Below are 19,907 nucleotides of genomic sequence, written 5' to 3'. Positions count from 1 at the left end.
TAAATTTGCCGAAAGCTCTCCTTGTTTTGACGGTTTATTTGCACGAAGTACACAATTAGCGTTGATTGTTAAATTGGATTCAGAATTGTAATTTAATCAACCTTTTCGATGAGACAGCAAACCATGAACTCTGCCAAGATAGTGGGAGGGGTGGCGCATGAAAACTAAGAACGATTTCTCTTTAGGGCAAGTGACATAAGGTTGCCAGAGTATAACAAAGATAATTTGTAAATAATATTACCCAAGTTAATCTTTGGCAATTAGCTTATCTTTCCTGTTTTCTGAAAACTATATTTCTTATATTCCCTGCAGTGATTGATTAGAGCTTTGAAGCATGTACCTATCTGGTGTTGCCCGGGATGCAGTCTTTTTTAGTTTTTAATTTTTATTTTTTTTCACATTTAAAAAATTTATGCAGAAAAGGGAATAAAACTTTAGTTGTAAGGGAGGCAACTCTTTTTGAACTTTTCATAGAATATTGTTTCATAGTTTTTAAGGGAGGCAATTTAGATGAAAACTATTAGTTTTTAAAATTGCAATAGATTTTCATTAGAGATATTTTATGTAAGTTATACATTTAAAAAATATTGAAAGCTAAATTAATAGCTGTCGGATGGAAGGTAGTTTGTTCCTATATATATATATATATATATATATATATATATATATATATATATATATATACACATAAGGCACTTTGTGTGTGAGTTCATTCCCTATGGACTTGAAAACGGCTTGGTCGATATTTATTAAATTTCACACAAATGTACTTTATGTATCTTCTAGTGTTCTTAGATAGGTTTTGTATCAGAATGTCTTCGATAGGTATGGATGATCCAAAAAATATGATGAAAGAATGACCAAAGTTAACACCTTACACAGCCTAATATTTCCAGTGTCTTTGAAAAGTTTTATTACCACACAAGCTGAAAGACCTGACATATAAAATCATCATTAGATTCTTTGAGATGACAGGAGCGCATTCAGAATAAACATTTCTTTTTAAAGCACAACTGAAGCATAGTACTTGACTTTTGCATTTTAATCTTTAATTCACGCCATTATATATAAAAATAATTTTATAAAATCAATAGTAGGTCCTTCCGATACACACACATTTATAGTTTCCTTCCCGTTATGGGTATGGATTCTAACACTGTTTCCTTTTCACTTACGTATGGTCTATGATCGTTTTCTTCTTCTGCATTTTTTCTTTTAATATCATGAAGATGTCCTCTGCAATAGTGACGAAACGTTGATCACCATTTTATAAATTCATTCGTTTTTTTTCTTTTTTCAAAACAACATAACGTCAACCATCGCTGGTATTTTTATTTTATTTTTATTCATATATATATATATATATATATATACATGCGCAGATGACTCAGCACGCCCAACTTATTTTTGCTGGTATTAACAGCTGTACATGTTATTTCCTTATCGTCCTGTGTCTTGTAGCAATACCCGTGCATGTAGATAGGCATGATGTGTACTTGTATGAGACACTGAACATCCTCTCTTTCTACAAAGACAAGTCGAAGCAAGATAACTGAAAGACGATGTAGAGCGTCAGTTTTATATCAGAGATTCAATCTCTTAACTTTTAGATGATCAAACAATCTCGACAAGTAGGGTAGCACAGTGTCTAGGTATTATACCAGGTATTTATCGGCCACCACTAATAAAATAGATTATGCTTTTTCTTCCAAAATGTCTGGGTATTATACCAGGTATTTATCGGCCACCACTAATAAAATAGATTATGCTTTTTCTTCCAAAATGTCTGGGTATTATACCAGGTATTTATCGGCCACCACTAATAAAATAGATTATGCTTTTTCTTCCAAAATGTCTGGGTATTATACCAGGTATTTATCGGCCACCACTAATAAAATAGATTATGCTTTTTCTTCCAAAATGTCTGGGTATTATACCAGGTATTTATCGGCCACCACTAATAAAATAGATTATGCTTTTTCTTCCAAAATGTCTGGGTATTATACCAGGTATTTATCGGCCACCACTAATAAAATAGATTATGCTTTTTCTTCCAAAATGTCTGGGTATTATACCAGGTATTTATCGGCCACCACTAATAAAATAGATTATGCTTTTTCTTCCAAAATGTCTGGGTATTATACCAGGTATTTATCGGCCACCACTAATAAAATAGATTATGCTTTTTCTTCCAAAATCAGCATCGCCAATCAACAATGTCATATTAAAGATATACATGTCATACAAGAACAGATAATTTTCAGTCTATAAGAGCTCTTTAGTATGGCAAGAAAGGCAAGAGGTTCAAGCTGGACTCGAAATTTATTGACTTTGATTCTGGCATTCAATTGTCAGGCATGAGCTATGATTAACTGAAATCCCAATGTCTATATAAACATTAACCACAGAAAAATGCTCCATTTGTTTTTATGAAGAGCTTTATGCTATTGTTATTGGTATTTGGTGATTTAAAATTTTAAAAACATCATACAGGGTGGAACGATAAAATTGTCGCCCTAGAAAAGACGACATGATTCCATTTCCATTTGATTAAAACTGGTTTTCTTTTTGGTTGCAGACCATCTACTAGTTGGCTAGTTGGGTACAAATCTCAAGAGCGATAGGAACCTTCTATCATGCCTGAAAGTGGCACAATGTTTAAGAGCGAGATCGGAGATGTGCCGCTGTACAACTCATGCTCTCTACCGATCCAAGTTATGACAACAGGACCATTACCAGTACCCTCAAAATGAAAATCTAGTTGTTTCTATGCATGAGGGCACAGCTCAATGAAGTTTCCGGTCACGGTTATGATCTTAGTGGTTTACAAGTGAGGGCCACATCATGCCACCTCTCATCTTTGAAGTTGATTTGAAAGTCAACACAAAAGTGTACCTGGATGTGCTGAAGTGTGTAATGATCCCCTGCTGCAATCAGGTGACCGCTGGTCATATGTTGATAACATCACCAACATTATCTCCTACAACACCAAAGCCAGCCTGATCGCCATCATCCGCCGAGTATTCGCTGAGCTCCCGCCGGCACTTGTGGAAAAGGCATGCTTCCACTTCCGGATCTGTATCGAGACGGTGATTGAGGTTGAAAGTAGCTACATTGAATAGATGTCAGCTCTACTACATAATCAAATCACCTGAATTGATTTTTTTTCAATAAAAGTTTTAAAATAATGATGTAGTGTTGTTTGCAATTTTGCCGTTCGAATATGTACTATTGTTGTATTTGATGATTTTAATTTTTAAAAACATTGTATGTTAACTTTTAAATCGTTAGACCTACAAACATGAAATTTGGAAGGTGTGCTTCTGCTACCTTTGTGAAAGAGATAAATAAAGAGTTCAGTTTGAAATTCCATATAGCTTCCTAGTTTGGCGTAAAGATTCACACGTTCGAAAAAAGGTTACATCAGCCAAAACTTTGTGAAAATAAAAAAAAAACATGCACAGCAAAAACGCCTCTAGCTACAAGCACTGTTCCCTTTCTTATCCCGTGTGCTTAAAACCATATCAAACTTCCATCTTTCCAAAAACTGTCTCTAGAACACGATATCACATGGATGCTTCCCAGCTCACTACAACATTACCATTTTTTAGTTCAATATTAACAACTTCTTTTCAAGCCGTCTTCTTAAATATTCAAATTCTGCAATTCTAAAGGTGTTGCCTCACAGTCTATCTGATAAAATAATTTACCCTTATCCTTGAGTCGCTTTTGGGCTTATTTTTTATTATTAAACGGTTTTTCTGCAATCTGCAGACTATTTGGGAGTGGTTATATACTGTAACAAAACCACTGACACATAAAAAAATAACGAAACCGTGATGTAAACGAGTGTGACATCAGAGTGGGATTGGAGAAAAGAAAGGAAAAGAAAAGAGAGAGGAAAAACGCATGTGGTGGAGAGAGAGACTTTTAAGCATAGTTTTTTTTTAACCACATGGTGGCATAATAGGAACTTAAAAACAAGATGCAAGACTCGTTTGTTTTCTGAACTTTTAACAAGATTTTTGGACACTGTATGTATACATGGAACGAATTACAGACATAACAGCAAGTTACAGCTGTTGACTAATAAACTGTTAATTGAATCCGAGGAGAAAAATAGGAATGTGACTATATTGTTGTTGGCTTGGAAAATACTTGTCAGGCGGTTTGGTGTGGAAACAACTAGTAATAAGTGCCTCTTTCAAGTGAAAAAAAAAAACTTGTCATATTTCTTTCCTTTGTTTCTTTATAAAACTTTCATACACAACGTTGGATCCGTGTTAACCTGTAACGATCATGCTGTTTATAAACGGTATCTTATCTCTCCAAATAAGCAACAAGCTGAGGATAGTCATTTGAAAAACGTAAATAATACAAATCTAAATTTGATGCTGCTCTGTTGAGTCAAAACTTATTATAATATTTATCAGATATTTGTTTTCTAATTGAAGAAAATCCATTTTCTTGAAAGTATTATTTGTTTTGTTTCAGCTTTGCAGTCACTAGCTACACTGGTGCTGGAGAACACCGGAGTCACAGATACTGGCATCATCCAATTCATTACGGACATATCGATGCATCAACCTCCCAACTTGAAGTGCCTCAACCTTAATCGGACAGCTGTGACACAAAAAATCTTTGGACCTCTCACAGGTAACATTAATCTGATAAGAAAGCAGTTCACGTTTTCCATTGCTTTTCTGTATCTCATGATCTGTTTGATTTTTAGGAAAAATGAAAGACGTGTTTTGTTAATTCCTATTTTAGTCATGTAAATTCAAGTGAAAAAGACATACAAAATGCCAACTCTCGGTATTCATGTTGGATGCCGAATTTCTTACTTTCATTGACAACAGAGATAATGTTTGTTTCTGATATCAGCAGTAGTAGTTCTTCTGTTCACCTAAAACACACACACATATATATATATATATATATATATATATATATATATACTTTATCCTCTGATGAAAAGTGCATATCTTTGAAAATTTATGGATTAAGGATTTTTTCAATTTTATGATTCTTTGTTTGAATTTGATGGATCAACAAATATTGTAATTTATTAAATTTTCATCATCTATTTTTCCTATTTCTCTCATATATATATATATATATATATATATATATATATATATTTGTGAAAATATTTTTTCAATTATATTTCACCTTTTATTTATACCAATCCTTTAATTTATGAAGCTCAATGTAATTACAGATCATATAGCAAATAAATGACAAAAATCTATATTTCAGATTTCAAGATGTTGACCATCTTACCATTTACCGCTTATAAACAGTACTGACAAGAATTGTGCATGTCAATGTACTTGAAGGAATGAATTGTAAGATGGTCAACATCTTGAAAATTGAAATATAGACTATTTATATATATATATATATATATATATATATATATATATATATATATATATATATATATATATATAAAATAAAAATTACAATTAAATTTACCAAAATGATCCAAGATGGTAAAATTAAAGTATAATATAAATATTAAGGAATTAATATTTATAAAGTTATCTCAGCCAGATGTAAAAGCTCGATTGCTAATTCCTACCATCTGATGAGAAGGAAAGTATTTTTTCGAAACTCCGCAGATTAAGGACTATCCACTTATCAAGTGTTTCCTTTTCAAATTAAATATGTTTTTAACTCTCTTTCAAAGTGGTTTTTAACATGTTTTATTAACTGTTTGCTCGTATATATATATATATATATATATATATATATATATACAGTGATGATCATATTTATTGGCACGGTAAAATAAAAGTTAAATTTTGTCTAATAAATTCTAAAAAAGGGATTAAATTAAAGAAAATAACAAAGTATATTATGTATTTTTAACTGGCCTTTCCGATGCAGCAATCGGATTTTAGAAAAAATAAATAACAAAGGAACAACAAACATAATTGCAAAAAACCCTTGTTCAAAATTATTGGCACGATTTATTTAATAATCAATTGTATAGCCTTTGGCCTTGATTACCTTCCTCAGTCGCTTTTCATTGTTTACAACCAAGTTGTTGCACTCTTCAGTAGTAATTTTAGCCCACTCTTCCTGACAATAATCCTCCAATTGAATAAGATTCTTAGGCTTCCTTTGCATTACCCTCAATTTTAATGTTCTCCATAAATTTTCAATTGGATTAAGGTCTGGGCTTTGTGATGGCCACTCCAAAACATTAATATGATTGTCCTCAAGCCATTTCTTAGTCAGTTTAGCCGAATGCTTTGGGTCATTATCTTGCATGAACGACCAAGTGAGAGCTCTTTAGCAGAGTCTTTCAGGTTTTCATCCAATATTTTAACATAATCTTCCTTTTTTATGCTACCTGTGACCTTAACAAGTCGCCCTGGTCCAGAGGCAGCAAAGGATCCCCAAAACATCAAACTGCCTCCACCGTGCTTCACTGTGGGTATGGTGTTCTTAGGCAGGAAAGCTTCGCCAGATTTTCTGTAAATATAAGACACTTTATTATGGCCAAATAACTCTATTTTCGTTTCGTCAGTCCATAGAACACGTTTCCAGAATGCAACATCTTTATCAATATGACGTTTTGCAAAGGCTAGCCTTGCTTTCAGGTGCATAGGCTTCAATAAGGGAGTCTTTCTCGGACGACATGCTTTTAAACCAGCTCTCTTCAAAACTCTACCAACTGTATGTCGAGATACATTCACTCCAGAGGTGCTCTGTTCATCAACAATCTCCCCAACAGAGATCCTTGGGTTTTGTTTTACTTGTCGAACAATTTTCCGTTCATCTCTTGGGGAAAGAATCCTTTTTCTCCCTCTACCCTCTAAACTCATAACGTGGCCTTGCGATTTGAACTTGTTTATTATGGCTCTAACAGTGGATTTGGGAAGGTTTAGCTTCTTTGAAATCTTATCATAGCTCTCCCCATTGGTATGGCATGCTACAACAAGCTTCCTGACGTCTTCGCTGTGTTCCTTAGTTTTAACCATGGCGATTGAAAATTATAATTTAGTCACTTATAATAGTTTAAATAAATCGCTATCTAAAAATTATCTGAAAAAAATTATTCACTGAATTAGCGTTAAACAAGCATAATATGGCTATAAAAAAGTTCAGAAAGCACGTAAACCGGAAATTGATTGATATTATACTGATACTAAAAGAAAAACAAAGCCGTGCCAATAATTTTGAACAAGGGTTTTTTGCAATTATGTTTGTTGTTCCTTTGTTGTTTATTTTTTTCTAAAATCCGATTGCTGCATCGGAAAGGCCAGTTAAAAATACATAATATACTTTGTTATTTTCTTTAATTTAATCCCTTTTTTAGAATTTATTAGACAAAATTTAACTTTTATTTTACCGTGCCAATAAATATGATCATTACTGTATATATATATATATGTGTGTGTGTGTGTGTGTGTATGTATATATATATATGTGTGTGTATATATATATATATGTGTGTGTGTGTGTATATATATGTGTGTGTATATATATGTATATATATATATATATATGTATGTATATATATATATATATATATATATATAATCTTCTCTGGTTGGTAATGTTCTCTTTTAGTTAGTCTAGATTGTGAGAATTATTTGCAAAAACTTTTGTTTTAAAGTCCCCCAAAGATAAAAATCAGATGATGACAAGTCCAGGGAACATGGTGGCCATAACCCGTTACTTATTGTTCTCTCTTCTGTAAACGTGTCATGAATTCGTGACGGTGATCTGTGAGACGTGTGGCATGTAGTGCCATCTTGTTGAAAAAAGAATGGCATTTTGTCTTGTGGTGTCAGTTGATTGTTAAGAGAAAGATTAGAAAGATCAGGCTACTTTCAAGTTGGCCACCCTGTAGAATATTGGCTATTGACGTGACGTATGAATAAAAACAAACAAATGAATGAAGGTCTTGTTGATTTTATAAATCTTTGAATATTTATTTATTTTTCAAAATGATTAAAATATATAAATCAGTAAATATGGACTTACTGTTTAATATAATTGGAATGATAAATGTCTTTGATATTTCGAGAATATAGCTCTTTTTCAAAAAAGAAAATAAACCAAAAGAATACCATACAAAAAGGAAAAAATGTTGTAAAAACAATTCCGGAAGCAGAAAATAACAAAAGTTATGTTTTAAAAGGAAATATTAATTTACTATTAATCCTATTATTACTATGATTATTATTTGCAATATATATTCAATATATATTCATGTGTAATGTTTCTTTTTATTATTATTAAACACTTGCATATTTGTTTACTAGCAATGTTTCAAGCAAACTACCTTTTCCTGTTATACTAGGGGTGTTCTAAAAGTAATCCCTCTTATTTTTATTCCACCTGAATCGATCAGAAGAGATTGCAAATTGCATTGTTATGATGACTGGACTTATGCATTCATAACCTGAAAGTTTCATCTTATTGTTGCAGATCTTGACAGTGTCAGACTCTAAGAAAAGCAAACCGACTAACTAAAACCACTGTATATGATTTTTCTTACTTTCTATCTGTGATTAAATGTAAATGCAGATTACATAAACAAAGCTTCTTTTCCAGAACTGCTCGCCTTTGGAACACTGTTCTGCTGGAATGCTTCCCAGCTAAATGCAACATGGTAGCCTTCAAATCTAATGTAAACAAGTCGTCCCTATAAATAATAAAATTTTACCTAATTTACACTATTTAACAGTTACTTCACTACCACCTTACATTCATTAACTCTTATCCTCGAGTGGCCTTCGGGCCTTGATAAATGATGACTCCCAAAGTAAAAAAAAAAAACCAAAAACCCTGTCATGGATGTGCGTTAGATGCAGAGATGCATCATTGAATTCCTGGCAAAAGTGTATTGAGAATGGTAGTGACTATGTAGGAAAATAAATTCTGGAATATAAAAGGTTGCTCGTTTTAAGCATACCACTTTCGTCTTCGCAACTCTTCAACTTTTTGAGTAAAAAGAAATAGGTTTTAATTTTGGAACGCTCCTCATACATACATATATAAATATATATATATATATATATATATATATATATATTTATAGTCATGGACATACAGTCCTGTTTTGTTGTATGACAACTCCTCAGTGCCGCTAGACTAGCACCTCTCCCAAGCTGAGGATTGAACCTAGAACCATGGTGTTGACAGTCAGCTGTTCTACCCCTTGACCCATGGGAGTGGTGCCCGTAAATAACCTCGCCAAATGACTATTTTAAACAAACATTTCAAAAAACAGGGAGCCGAGCCTTGCATTTTTTAGCCAGTTAAGTAGCGGGTGCGATTATTTATGACAGTGCTCTACCCAAAGAGGGAGGGGGCTTAAAAATATATATATATATATATATATATATATATATATATATATATATATATTATATATATAAAGAATGATTTAAAAAGATAAAAAGTAAAGTTACACAAAAATTTTATTACATTATGCAATCAATGTTACAGAAAGAGGAATAAGGGAAAAATCTCTTTAGGCCATGACATTTTGAAGCTAAATGTTTCTCCAAAGAGGTGAAAAGGCCGGCATTATACAACTGTAAAGGTAAAAAGACAACCCCAACATTGAAAACATTCAAATTAGAAATCAAAAAAAATTTTGAGATCAGAATTGGAAAAAGAATTTTTTAAGGGTGGTAGTGATATATATTTGAAGAATTACAAAAAGAGAACTCAGTATAATTACACACAATAACTTCCTCTTTCTGTTGCATGTCTCCACTCTAATAGTTTTCTGGCCCGGAATAAGTATTTTATGAAAAAAAAAACAAAAAAAACTGAAGATGGAATAAAAGATATTTGTTAACATAGAGAAAAAACAAAAGAAAAAATTGGCTAATCCAAATCAATTCTTGATATGTCAGATGGATTACTATTTGTGTCTGCCTTTAAAATTCAGACAGGATAACTTGATATGTTAGATTTAACCATTTTTTCATTCAATGCATAAATCATTAGAATTATGGAATTTGGATATTTTCCGTTCTTTATCAGTAGAACTGCGAGTCAGTAGAACTGCGAAAATTAACTAAAAAGAAAAATACCAACAATTTTCAGTTGTTTGGTTTCCTGTTAAGAAAATGAACTTTGACATTCTGATTTAGTAGGGATTTTTTTTTTTCATTTTTTTTTCAACAAAGATTCGATGTTCACCAGCCTTAGAGGATTTCATTTTTCATCTTTGAGGAATACCAATTCAATCTTTGCTGCAAAGGTGTTTCAGTGCATTTTTCCTAGCAATCCATTCATTCGTTTGTTTGAATAACCGAGGCGGTGTTAGCTACAATAATTTTTTTATAGCTCCTTGCCTTCTGGAATCACAGTTCATCTTGACATATTTATAGAAAATGTGTAGTACTCAACCTTGTTGAGGGGGAAAAGGGTGAGTGGTTTCCCCCTCTTTTGGTTCCCCCAACCCTCGTTTTGTAAAAATTTGATCATTTTTGTGATGTACCAAATGACTTTTTTAAAAAAATAAATATTATTGTATTATTTTTATTACTTTTTCTTTCCAATTTGTTATTTTATGAATCTTTGTAGTGTGTATCTCTCTCTCTCTCTCTCTCTCTCTCTCTCTCTCTCTCTCTCTCTCTCTCTCTTTCTGTCTCTCTCTATATATATTTATATATGGCAATTAAGCTACACTAAATTATTAGTGTTTTGTTCTCATGAGGCCTCATTAGGCTATATATATATATATATATATATATAATATATTTATATATATACTTCAGAATAATGAAATGAAATATATCCACTGATATGCAAATCCAGTGATTTCCGGTCTTACAAAATATTATTAGATGTAATATTTTATATAAGACAATCCCAGCTAAATAAAATTTCCCAATATACAAGATATAGCAAATTAATCAATATTTAGGTATTTAAATTTTATGATTTGATATATATATATATATATATATATATATATATATATATATATATATATATATATATATATATATATAGTTACAGTTTTCTAGATGTGAATCCACTGATACTGTGTTTATCAAAAAGCATTCAATGGACAAACAGAACATAATTATAGTACATTTCTTTATACAAACATTATTGGCTACACATGGGCGTACATGTTTCTGCAGTGACTCTTTTTGCAGAGAAACTGCATCATTAGACCAACGTCTTCCTTAGTCCAAACTTTTCAAAGCATATTTTTACATCAAAGCAATCTGATAACTAAAAAAAACTTAGTTAAGTACCAGAAAAAAGAAGTCCATATAAATGTATTTCACTTTACTCTGTATCTCCAAATTACATCTGCTTTTTGTCCATTTTCTCAAGTTGATGAGCGATGCTGAAATAAGAAATATATCAACCACTAACACTAAAATTAAGTTTTGAAATAATTGCATACAGAGATCAAAATTTCCAGAAGCAATCATAATCAAATATATATATATATATATATATATATATATATATATATATATATATATATATATATATATATATATATATATATATATATATAGTGATGATCATATTTATTGGCACGGTAAAATAAAAGTTAAATTTTGTCTAATAAATTCTAAAAAAGGGATTAAATTAAAGAAAATAACAAAGTATATTATGTATTTTTAACTGGCCTTTCCGATGCAGCAATCGGATTTTAGAAAAAATAAATAACAAAGGAACAACAAACATAATTGCAAAAAACCCTTGTTCAAAATTATTGGCACGATTTATTTAATAATCAATTGTATAGCCTTTGGCCTTGATTACCTTCCTCAGTCGCTTTTCATAGTTTACAACCAAGTTGTTGCACTCTTCAGTAGTAATTTTAGCCCACTCTTCCTGACAATAATCCTCCAATTGAATAAGATTCTTAGGCTTCCTTTGCATTACCCTCAATTTTAATGTTCTCCATAAATTTTCAATTGGATTAAGGTCTGGGCTTTGTGATGGCCACTCCAAAACATTAATATGATTGTCCTCAAGCCATTTCTTAGTCAGTTTAGCCGAATGCTTTGGGTCATTATCTTGCATGAACCACCAACGACGACCAAGTGAGAGCTCTTTAGCAGAGTCTTTCAGGTTTTCATCCAATATTTTAACATAATCTTCCTTTTTTATGCTACCTGTGACCTTAACAAGTCGCCCTGGTCCAGAGGCAGCAAAGGATCCCCAAAACATCAAACTGCCTCCACCGTGCTTCACTGTGGGTATGGTGTTCTTAGGCAGGAAAGCTTCGCCAGATTTTCTGTAAATATAAGACACTTTATTATGGCCAAATAACTCTATTTTCGTTTCGTCAGTCCATAGAACACGTTTCCAGAATGCAACATCTTTATCAATATGACGTTTTGCAAAGGCTAGCCTTGCTTTCAGGTGCATAGGCTTCAATAAGGGAGTCTTCCTCGGACGACATGCTTTTAAACCAGCTCTCTTCAAAACTCTACCAACTGTATGTCGAGATACATTCACTCCAGAGGTGCTCTGTTCATCAACAATCTCCCCAACAGAGATCCTTGAGTTTTGTTTTACTTGTCGAACAATTTTCCGTTCATCTCTTGGGGAAAGAATCCTTTTTCTCCCTCTACCCTCTAAACTCATAACGTGGCCTTGCGATTTGAACTTGTTTATTATGGCTCTAACAGTTGATTTGGGAAGGTTTAGCTTCTTTGAAATCTTATCATAGCCCTCCCCATTGGTATGGCATGCTACAACAAGCTTCCTGACGTCTTCGCTGTGTTCCTTAGTTTTAACCATGGCGATTGAAAATTATAATTTAGTCACTTATAATAGTTTAAATAAATCGCTATCTAAAAATTATCTGAAAAAAATTATTCACTGAATTAGCGTTAAACAAGCATAATATGGCTATAAAAAAGTTCAGAAAGCACGTAAACCGGAAATTGAATGATATAATACTGATACTAAAAGAAAAACAAAGCCGTGCCAATAATTTTGAACAAGGGTTTTTTGCAATTATGTTTGTTGTTCCTTTGTTATTTATTTTTTCTAAAATCCGATTGCTGCATCGGAAAGGCCAGTTAAAAATACATAATATACTTTGTTATTTTCTTTAATTTAATCCCTTTTTTAGAATTTATTAGACAAAATTTAACTTTTATTTTACCGTGCCAATAAATATGATCATCACTGTATATATATATATATATATATATATATATATATATATATATATATATATATATAGTGGAAATGGTAATTAATAAAAACTGAAGAAAGTGCTCAATAGTGTTGTGGAGCAAATATGCGTTTTATTGTTTATTACCGTATCTTTCTGTTAAGTTACATTATTGTTTCAGCTACCCGGCCGTTTTTTTTTGGCCATCTGTAGCTTCCTCAGACTAAGCTACAGACGGCCAAAAAAACGGCCGGGTAGCTGAAACAATAATGTACCTTAACAGAAAGATACAGTAATAAAAAATAAAACGTGTATATATATATATATATATATATATATATATATATATATATATATATATATATAGCTTTACATTAACAAAACAACATTTAATACAGAGACTAACATATTTAATAATTAATATATATATATATATATATATATATATATATATAATGTGTGTAATTAAAAAAATGAACTCAAATACATCCTTTCCTTATCCCTCTCCTTCACCCGACAGACAATTAAATAAATAAATAAAATTAAAAAAATAAACTAAAATATAAAATATTTTTTTATTGATTAGGTTAAGTAAAAATAAAATAAGAAAATAAAACTTTTATATGAAAACAATGGAAAAAAGCCTCTTCAACGACAACAAAAATACTCATGTAATCAAAAGCGCTTGAGAAAAAACGATACAAAATCACTCGGTTCCATAATACATGATTTACCAGCAGATACCAAAAGAATTGCTCAGCAATTTGGGAAAATTGCTAGTAAAGTTAGGAAAAATCCAAACTTGTATTTAACTATAATGATTTGCTGTTAACATTGTGCATATATATATAAAAGTGAACGTGTCTGTGTGTGTGTCTGTCTGTGTACATTTCCCTACACAATAACTCTTTCAAATTTCAGTCCACAGACTCGAAATTTGATATACAGGGTACTGAGATTGAGGAAAATCTTTGTGATTTTCAGCCAGAAATTTAGCTGTTAAGGGGTCAAAGTTCAACGATTTCACATTTGAGAACTCTACCAAACCCCTCCGCCAATTTTGGGTATAAACACGTGAAATTTTAGATATAGGTTCCTTGGACATGAATCTAACTTAGTAACTTAATTTGAGCCCAAAATAATAAATATTAAGGAGTCATAATAGGGGTCAAAGTTAAAAAAATTGACCGCTTTTTTTTTTTTGCTCAACATACACCTCCAAACACCCGGGCAACGCCGGGCTGAAATGCTAATATCTCTCTTCTCTCTCTCTCTCTCTCTCTCTCTCTCTCTATATATATATATATATATATATATATATATATATATATAATGTATATAAGTATATTATTTGTACATACATTTTATATAATTGTATATATATTTTACACAAATTCCCATTTGTTTAAAAAATGTTTTTTCATACATCCCTGAGTATTTGCTCTTTCATGATAATTTAATTTTTTTGATGAGTTTGTTGGTGAAAGAGGCCTCTAGTTTTTTCTGTGTATTATTTATATAAGTTTTGTACTGTTAAAAAGTCGGCAAAAAAGAAAGTCTGCACTTGTAATTTTTTCGAAAACTGCAAATTATATCTTGAAAATATATTTGATAAGAATAAGAATTATTATAATGAAGCTTTACTTTGATATCAATGTAAGATCAAATACATAAAAGAGGTGGATAATAAAAATAACATGGCAATGAAAGGAAGAATAAAAATATGTATAAAAATAATAAGAATAAAAAGTAAGAATAAAAAGAATGAAATTAAAAATAAAGAAGCAGATAATAATAATAATGCTATTAAGAATAAGAGAAATAGAAGCAAAAACAAATACGGTTCAACCCTCCTTTCAGTGAACATATACAAAATAATATCCCTAGAGAGTTTTACAAAATAATTGATACAAACTTCTCCCCAGAAAATAGATTAAGTAAATTAATAATAACATAGTTAAATTTTCATTCTCAACTGCTGCTAATCTATGTCATACTATAATAGATTCTAATAATGATAAAAATAATAATAGAATGGAATCAGGTGAACTAAATTTGAAGAGAAAATGTAACTGTAGAATAACTTACGAATGTACATTGGAGAGTAATTGCTTTATTTCTGAAATTATGTACAAATGTGAAGTTAAGATGGATGATAGTATGGAGGGATACCTAGGGGGGGACGGAATGTTTTTTAGGACAGATTCAGAAACCCTGTTGCATCATTTAAAATCGAACTTGAAAATAACATTAAGTGACTGCAAGATATGGAGACAAACAGGATTAGGATGGATTAAAATGAATTTAATCAAAATATAAAGTTGAAGAAAACCAAGCGAGAAATTGAACTGAGATTGTTATAAAGAAGATAATGTTAGAACTATAAGTTTAAAAATAAATACTAAAATCAAAATATTAAAATATGAATTTCGATAAATATATAAATATTGACAAAATAGAGTTATCTCCCTTAGAACGTAAAGATATTACAAACGATAATGGAGAAAAAGATTACAAAATTAAAATAAAATACTTAGATAAGAATTGAAAAAATTAACTTATTGACATAACCAGTATAGGATGAAGATAAATTTTAATTAATACTATTTAAATTAACCTCTAAATTACAGTTCCGTCTTAAGAAATAACATGTTAAGCAAAATTAATTATTAGAGCGTAACTATGGTAGATTTAAGTAGAAATAGTGGAACATCTAAGTAGAAACTAGAATTTGAAGATGTAGATTAATATTTGGGAAATAAACAAATTAAATAAATAAATTGGGGAAGAAAAACAATTATTAAATAAAAAAACATACAAAAAATTAAATTAATATTAAAATAATTATTTGAAATATCATTTTAAAAGTAGGAATACAAAAATGGAGCGATTACTAAATTCGAAGGCTATCAAAAAATAAAAAGTAAATATAAGAGTGATTAAGAGGTAGGTCCAACTGCTTGATCTATTAAAATAGAGATTATGAGTGTATTTATATATGTAAGCTAGTGTTTTTTGCCATCTGAAGAGTAGCTATTTTGGAATATTTTTAAATGATATAGTATTTAAAATTGTCCAAATTTTTATGAAACAATTGTAACACATAAGGAAATATGATGTTCTTACTTTATATTTTGTTACCTTGATTTTTGTGAATAAATATATATTATATATATATATATATATATATATATATATATATATATATATATATATATATATATATATTACTGTGTTTGTTGTTTGTCAATATTTCTCTTTTCTCTTGCAGAATTACCCAAGTTGAAGGTTTTGTTATTAGAACAATCCATGGTATGTTCATTTTTTTAAATATGATTTTTGAAATATTCAAATTAATGTGATTTTTATATTATTTTTGAAATATTCAAATTAATGTGATTTTTTTATATTATTTTTGAAATATTCAAATTAATGTGATTTTTTATATTATTTTTGAAATATTCAAATTAATGTAATTTTTAATATGATTTTTGAAATATTCAAATTAATGTGATTTTTAATATGATTTTTGAAATATTCAAATTAATGTGATTTTTAATATTATTTTTGAAATATTCAAATTAATGTGATTTTTTATATTATTTTTGAAATATTCAAATTAATGTGATTTTTTATATTATTTTTGAAATATTCAAATTAATGTGATTTTTTATATTATTTTTGAAATATTCAATGTTGAAAAACAAATTATTTTAATTCTTTCAATTATAAAAATTAAAAAAGTGGATTTTATGTAGTTTTATTCCGATATTTATTTTTTGGTTTTCTCAGTAAAGTTGAGCCATTTACCACACTTAAAGTGGCATTAAAAAGGCACCTTCCTATTAACAAAATAATAAAAACAGCTTTCTAATATGAGTTATCATGTCTATGCAATTGATGTTTGAATGTAACTAATTTGCATATTGTTTTGCAAAACAATCTCCATGAATTTACAATTTTTTTATATCAAATGATTATTTTTATTTTACCCACAAATTTGTTTTTATTATAAATGTCTACCATTTTCTATTGAAAGGGTCTTTTTGCCAGTTAATTTATATTTGCAGCTTTCAATTCATGGTATCCTTAATTATATAATTGATAATTACAGGAGATAAATTGTAGAATATTGTGTTAGTTATATATACAATTGTCATCAGATATATGTAGGGGCAACACAAGAACTTAAGAAAAGATTTTGTGAACATAGAATGGACATAAACAATAACAATTCTATCAATGCACTTTTCTCTCATATTTTTAAACACAATCATTCTTTTAATTCTATCAATGTATTTTTCTTTGATAAGCACAAGCATTCTTTTAATTTTGAACAAGCTAGAATAATTAAGTTTGTTTTTAAATAAATCGATAGCTTCTGGAATCAGCACTTATTGTATATTCTAACACAATTAAACAATGCCACGATTTCTACAATTTACCTCCTTGAATCGACAAACTCATACTGCCAGAACCAAATTTGAATTTTCACCCAGATTACTTGATTTTAAACTACTTTCCCAAGTACTCTCTTTGCATAATATTTATAATATTAACCCTTTATGACCTGAATTATGATATAGATGATTAAAAAATATTTATTGTTAATTTTACTTAGTTTAAAGGGTAATGATACTATGATTGTCTTTAAACTGGAAAAATTATGAAGTTTAATAGCTGAACTACCACTTAGAATTTTTGCATTTCATAAACTTACTTTGATTATAATCCATAGTGCTTGAAAAAAGTGTGTTTATGACAACAAACGAAATCCTCTACTCTCTGAAACAGATGGCGGCATACTGAATGTAAGCAATGGACAGTTGCAATCTGGGGTATCTGGCATCTACCCAGATACTAAACTAATATGTACAAGGCGTGTTTGAATCAATTCCCACTTTATTTATGCCATTATATTCATTTATTTACAACTGAACGAATGAGTTCGAGCAGGTCATAAAGGGTTAATGATGATAACTAGGTACCTCCAAACTGTTGTGTACTACGTCATCATTCTAAACAAAAAACACGACGTCATCAGTTCATGCGTTTGTAATTTCTATGGAAGAGCATTAGTACTATAAAATTTATTTGCAAATAACGTTATTTTACTATCGTTATTATTTTAGAACGGTAAAATAAGTGCATAAGTTCACAAAAAAGTAATTTCTCATATATTACAAAAAACAACTAGTCCGTGTTAATGATTTGAAGATATAAGAAAAAAACTCACAAAGAATTCAAAATTTATACATAAAACGATAAATTTATCAGAAATTTCTGAATGAGTAAAATATACAATAAAAAAAAATAAACAAAAATGTATAAAAAATAATATAAGACTTACCTTTTGTAAAGCAAATAGATTTTTAATAACGAACTAGACAGACAATAAAATTAATTTTAACCTGTTCTGTTGATACATGTATCTACAAATACTTGTCCTTACAGGCTTCCGTATATTTTTGAAAAAAAAAAAGCGCAAATTTTGATTTCAACCTCTCTCATTTTAAATAATCAAATCGAAACAAATTTTTTTTTGGTCAATTTTTCTTTTGCAATTTTTATTATCTCAAGAGTCATATATTATATGAATCTATTTTTTTAATATTGGAAACCTGTTATATAAAAAATTGGGTTTAAACTTCATATCATGTAATATTTGAACTTAATATCATTTAAAGCTTTTTAAAAATAATTATGTTTTAGAATTCGTTTTTTTTATTGTAATTGAAATAATTATGTTACAGAGAAAAAAAAATCAAGAAAAATTGTTCATTTTATTTTTTTAATATAATATTAATGATTTTATGTCCAATTTTATTTACAACTTTGAGGTAAGTGAAAAAAATTATGGGATTTTATATATATATATATATATATATATATATATATATATATATATATATATATATATATATATATATATATATATAGGTTTCGTTAAATATATTAGCAGATTTTTTTTTTTAGGTGTTCAAACCCCCACCCCCATATTTCATGTTATGAAACCTGAAAAAATAAATGTAGGTCGATAAAAATTTCAACATTTTTTTAAGCTGGAAAGATCAAATAAATAAAACATAGTTATATATATATATATATATATATATATATATATATATATATATATAACTATGTTTTATTTATTTGATCTTTCCAGCTTAAAAAAATGTTGAAATTTTTATCGACCTACATTTATTTTTTTCAGGTTTCATAACATGAAATATGGGGGTGGGGGTTTGAACACCTAAAAAAAAAAATCTGCTAATATATTTAACGAAACCTACTTTTAATATGTAAGTTTATCTAATAATGAATAAATATCGAAAATTTCAGGTAAATATGACTTATTTGATTTTTGCTAGATTTTTAAAACATAGGTGTGTGATCGGCTAAAAAACGTCACTATATAGGAACGTTGTTTTAAAGCGTCGATAATGTAAACACGATTTTTGTCTCGCATTTTCATTATTTTTGTATTCTGTAAAAAATTAAAAAAATATTAGTAGTTTATTTGAAGCTTCTTCGTTTGAATAGTAAAAAAAGTTAGGATGATGATAAATTAATTACAGTTACATCGTGTTACATACAGGGGGTTAAAACTGTGGTGCACGTTGGAGGTACCTAATGATAACAATACAAAAAATCATAACAGTCTAAATCAGTCTTGATCAATTATATGTGTGTGTGTGTGTGTGTGTGTGTGTGTGTGTGTGTGTGTGTGTGTGTGTGTGTGCGTGCATGCTTATGAGTTTTTTGTTCA

General features: G+C 29.5%; 1 protein-coding gene across 2 annotated transcripts in view; it reads left to right on the top strand.

The window, feature by feature from the left end:
• Positions 1-19,907, top strand: part of LOC145291153 (uncharacterized) — a 318,145-nt gene that overhangs the window by 235,123 nt on the left and 63,115 nt on the right. For both annotated transcript variants that reach the window (XM_080136682.1, XM_080136681.1), the window contains exons 15-16: positions 4,495-4,656; positions 16,410-16,450. In XM_080136682.1, coding sequence (XP_079992808.1) covers positions 4,495-4,656; positions 16,410-16,450 — 203 coding nt within the window. The remainder of the gene's footprint in view (positions 1-4,494; positions 4,657-16,409; positions 16,451-19,907) is intronic.

Source organism: Euprymna scolopes, chromosome 12 (genome assembly GCF_053919585.1).
Source record: "Euprymna scolopes isolate OS-2025 chromosome 12, ASM5391958v1, whole genome shotgun sequence".
NCBI lineage: Eukaryota > Metazoa > Mollusca > Cephalopoda > Sepiida > Sepiolidae > Euprymna > Euprymna scolopes.
This window is presented reverse-complemented; position numbering and strand designations above follow the sequence as displayed.